This window comes from Limulus polyphemus, unplaced genomic scaffold (assembly GCF_000517525.1).
Source record: "Limulus polyphemus unplaced genomic scaffold, Limulus_polyphemus-2.1.2 Scaffold386, whole genome shotgun sequence".
NCBI classification, from domain to species: Eukaryota; Metazoa; Arthropoda; class Merostomata; order Xiphosura; family Limulidae; genus Limulus; species Limulus polyphemus.
The window spans coordinates 16,009-20,871 of NW_013665996.1; the positions used below are offsets into that span (position 1 = coordinate 16,009).

The 4,863-nt window shown below is 32.7% G+C and overlaps 1 protein-coding gene across 3 annotated transcripts in view; it reads left to right on the plus strand.

The window, feature by feature from the left end:
- Nucleotides 1–883: 883 nt before the first annotated feature.
- Nucleotides 884–4,863, plus strand: part of LOC106457887 (peroxisomal membrane protein PMP34-like) — a 55,008-nt gene continuing 51,028 nt past the window's right edge. For 2 of the 3 annotated variants that reach the window (XM_013917337.2, XM_022383945.1), the window contains exon 1: nt 884–1,277. In XM_013917337.2, the coding sequence (XP_013772791.1) occupies nt 1,206–1,277 (72 nt within the window). In that variant the 5' untranslated portion in view covers nt 884–1,205. The remainder of the gene's footprint in view (nt 1,278–4,863) is intronic. The other variant, XM_022383946.1, reaches the window with a different exon arrangement.

Genomic DNA, 4,863 nt, shown 5'->3' on the forward strand with positions numbered 1-4,863 from the left:
GGTTATTGTTCGGGACGAACAATACTAAGGAGGGGGCAGTGTTGCGTCAGCGAGGTCAAGTGTCTAGTGTCACGCCACTCGTTCTCTCGAACCTTCGGGAGATTACTAGATATAGGGTAGTCTGGTATATATATAAGAGGGTTACAACGTGTCGAGACAATGTGTGTGTAGACAGTGAGTAATTGATCTGCAGTCAGAAAGTATTATTGAAGTTGAGTACGTTCGTTGTTATAGCGTTTGTTTTAGCGTGATTGTTGAAAATAAGTGTATCGTAAAGTTGTATTCGGAAAGAATAAACCAGTTTTATTAAGTAAGGACTTGTGTCGCTAAAGTTTCGTCGGAACGAAGTTACGGAAAATCAATTAACGAATGGAGGCGTAACAGTAATTAGACTATGGTGTGATCATATAGGCTACTAACCATAAAAACGATTGATATCCGATTGTCACAACCTTACCCAAATTTGTTTTACTGCTCAGACTAATAGAAGTTATTATCGTCTTTCATTATTTCAGTGAAAATTGAGAACAACAAATATTGTAATGTAGTGTTTGCTTATAACCTTTGACCTTGACGGGAGGAGTGATATTGTGTACTGCATATAAACTGCATAAAAAATTGTCCGTGTTTTAAATCGCTTTGTAATTTGACTTTAATTTATTGTTTCTAAATAATTATTCATGTTTTGATGATGATTTTTGCTACTGTATTTATTTCAATTTTTAACAAACTAATACGAATTAGTTTCGTATATTATTTTAGGCTTGTAATTGTATATAATGTAATATACAGCCCAGATGGCGCATGGTTCAATTACACCTTTTCAGTAAAAAAAAAAAAATAAATAAATAAATAAAGTTCCAGTGTTATCAGTGAGGGGGGTTGAGTTTTCACAGATAGTTAGATGCAATGAGAGAACGCTGAAAACTCGTAGGGAGGTGGCAAAACTTTAAATTAGTTTTATAAAATGAGTATTTAGAAAATTATTTCGAAGTGTGATGTTAAAGTTCACAGTAAAGTGTGATTATAATTTGAAAAATTATTAAAGCCTCGTATTAATTATTTATTCTATACACGAAACTAAGCTTTACAATATTTTTTATTTCTGAGCCGGGAAATAGGCCCACACTTATTATATTCTCTAGTCAGCAGTCGTATATTTGGATAGAATCTAGCAGTAGAACTGTCTCGTCAGTGGTATTATCATGGCAAAAAAGGCTACAGGTACAAGCCTTTTTTCTTATGACACTTTAGTTCATGCTATTTCTGGTGCAGCGGTAAGTTTAAACTATTTGTGTTGTAATAATAGACTTAGCATAAAGAAGTTAGAAGATATTTTGAAATTTCGCCTAGTCTAAACTCTGCAAGTAGAGATACTAGTAGTATTACTAAGTTATTACGACGTGTACAGTGAGTACTATACTACTAAAATAAAATGTTAACTGTTTTAATAAAAATTAATTACCATTCTTGTTGTTCAACGGTTATTTCTTATAAATTGAAATACATTAATTGAATATAAATAATATATGATATTTTCTTTTATTGCAAAAATAAAATATAGTCAAGCTGTAAGTGTAAGTTCCCCTCTTTACCCTACAGCTATTCAGACCAAACTGATCTAAATGGTTAACCCACTAGCAGTTTCTAATATGGCAGTTTTTAACGTCTAACTCAAACTGTCACATTCTTTCGTTATCAAAAACAGTGCTCCACATTGGGCACCAGTTTATCATATGGCAATTTCAATATTCTCAGCTTGGGTTTGAACCTGAGACCTATCTCATGCTAGGCAAACATTATGGCAACTGAGATAAAGAGTTATCCTGCTAGTAAGATATTTTCTTTTCTTTTTGAATAACTAAAATGAGGCACTTTGCTTTAAAAATTCAAGCAGACACATAAATATTGTCTGCATTTTTAAAGCATACAGATTTGACTTGGTATGTATGCAGGCTTGCCAATAGCAGTTCCGGGCCCCGGGGCAGAACAGTCATTGGCCTCTAGAAAGGGACTACTTAGTGTTATGACACAGTTTTTTCATCTTATTAGTAACAGGAAGAAGCAGCCTATTATTATCATTTGTTGCAAATCATAATTTTATTTGAAGAAAAGTATCTGCCCCATCTGCCCAAGCCCTTGGCAGTTGACCACTCTCTCCCACTCTGGGTGGGCTTGTTTGATGCATGTTTTATATATTTCATATTGCAATATTGTGACCTGAGTTCAAGTATGTTTGTTAAATGTTTTTTTGTAAGTAGTAAACTATGTAAGATAGAGTAAACAATACAAAAAGTTTCTCACTTTATGTCAAGTCACATATTTAGAAAGGTTTTTAATTTCCACTGTTTTGGAAAAACTATCTCACTGAAGTTTTTTTTCTGTACAGTTCAATGTACCATTATATAAATATTATAACTATGGCATGAAGTTTTCAAATATCAGTAAAATTGTTTGGAATATTGAATTTTTCTATAGATCAGCAAATTCTGAAAGTGGAAACAATAATAAAGAAAGATGAAACTATTCTATAAATACATTTGAATAAGAAATTTAAAAAGGTATTTTGTGACATTAATTGAGATAGCTTATGAGGTTATGAGTATTTAAACAAACATGTCTGTATATGTATGTTACTTATTCTTTTAATGTGTAGACACACAAGTCTATACGTAGAAGTACATTAAATAATTGGGCATTGGAGGTTACTGTGTCTTAGAAGGATAAGACTTCATTAAAATAAAAAAAAGAAAAATTTAAGAGTATGGAGAGGCAAGTGTTAGGAATAGGAGTGAAGGAACTAATGATCACAAAAGAGACAGCATTACTTTAGTTACAGAGTGTGCCACAGGTGATTGGTAATATGGATGAAGAAGAGGCATTTACTATTTCCTTGAAGAATATGTCTAATAATATTTTGGAGAAAAGATGAGATATACAGAGTTTCAAAAGAAAGCCATTGTAAAAGGTAGTTATCAGAATGATAACTGAACGTATGGCATAAAAAGCTCCTCTAGAGCTTTATGAAGGGTTGGAGGAGCAGATATTAGTATACTTATCTCATGATTGGAGAGACATAGGGAGACCATGGTAGACTCGCATAATGAGGTGGTAGTGATTGGTGATGCCTTAGTTAGGTATATGGGTATAGTATTATATGGGGTAAACAGGGAGGAAAGAACTAGGGTATGTTATTTCAGGTGCTGGGGCCAATGGGGTGGGTTATTTTCTAGTACATAGTGGAACTAATGATAGAGAGGATAATGTTATAGAAGATATTTGAAAAGTACAGAAAATTTATAAATGCATTTGAGTTCAGAAGTCATAAGTTACTTTTATTAAGTTAGTAAGTAGGACTAAATGGTAAATTAATCTTTGTGCTGTTTGGAAGCAGTTGGGAGGATGAAATTTGGTATTCATTTGTTAAAGAGAAAACATTCCACGACTTACATTTCAGTAAGAAATTGAATTAACCTAGTTATTTGGGAGACTAAACTTTTATTAGAAAGTGGTGAGGGATTAAATGTTGATTTAGGTTTTGAAAAAGAGTACAGTTCCTAATAGTCAGTGAAGATAATATGAAGGTGGTTAGGTTAAATGATAATAGAATAAGGCAACTAGGATGAAAGAGGAATCTAAGAATCAGAAAGTGTCACAAACTTAGGATATCAGCAGAATTCATGTAAAAACTCCTTGTATTATAATTAAGGAACCAACTAGGGATAATCCTGTTTGGGATTTAACATTAACCATCCATGAGGATATCATTCAGAAGTGTGAAGTGGAAGAACATTTGAGAGCCAGTGATCACTATAATTAGGTTTGAGGTATTATTTTATGATAAAATAAAGGTTAATAATACCTTAGTTCCATTATTGGGAACAGATAACTTTTATGCTATAAGAATGGAACTATCTCCGATAGATTAAAATGGCTGTTGACTGTAGATGCTTGTCTAAAGTGGAATACCTTTAAGAACAGTTTAGTACAAATACAAATGTTTATATTGTAAAAGAAAGTATTAATGTTGGACTATGTCGAAATAGCTTACAAAGGAAATAAAATGGAAAATCAAGGAAAAGAATTACAAATTTAGAAAATTTAAACAGATCCGCAAGAAGGAAATATGTAATCCTATAAAACAACTAGAGAACTGATTAAAAAGGGCATATGTGAAACAGTTTGTAGAAAATTAACTAACAGTAAATACTTTTTTTTTACATATGGTCAGGGAAACAGAATTTAAAATAGGAGATTGGCCCTTAAAAAGTGAAGCTGGGAGGGTTTTGGTTGACTGAGCATCTGATATATTTGTTTTTCTCATCAGTTTTTACTGAGGAATATGTATGGTAGATTCCACAAGTGGACCCTCTTCTGAAAGATTATCTTGTATCCTTGAATAGAGTTAGGTAAACCAGAGATGGTAAGATTCAAGTTTTGAAAGTAGAAGAAAATCAAAATGAAAATTTAAGGGCCATTAACCTTAATTTTTAATGAATCCATTGGAATTGATGAGGTACTGGAAGATTGATGACTAGCCAACCATTGTTAATATGTACATCAACAGTCCTAATGGGACATTGTGGGCTTGAGCATCCACATCTCTCTCTCCTAATTTGTATTCCTTTTTGGTGATTTTATTTTATTTTTTAAGTTCTTCATGTGAGACTAGCGGACGAAGGTTAAAACTGATAGATGGTGTAACCCCACCGCAATGTGTGTCCTACTTCCTCAGTCACCTCTAAAACCCAGGGCACATTTTATATCCCACATTATAGCCTGTACTCTGGGGATCCTTTTAATTTATGCAGCATTTTTGATTTAATTTTTTTCATTTGGGCCTGTTTTGTTCATTTAAATAGA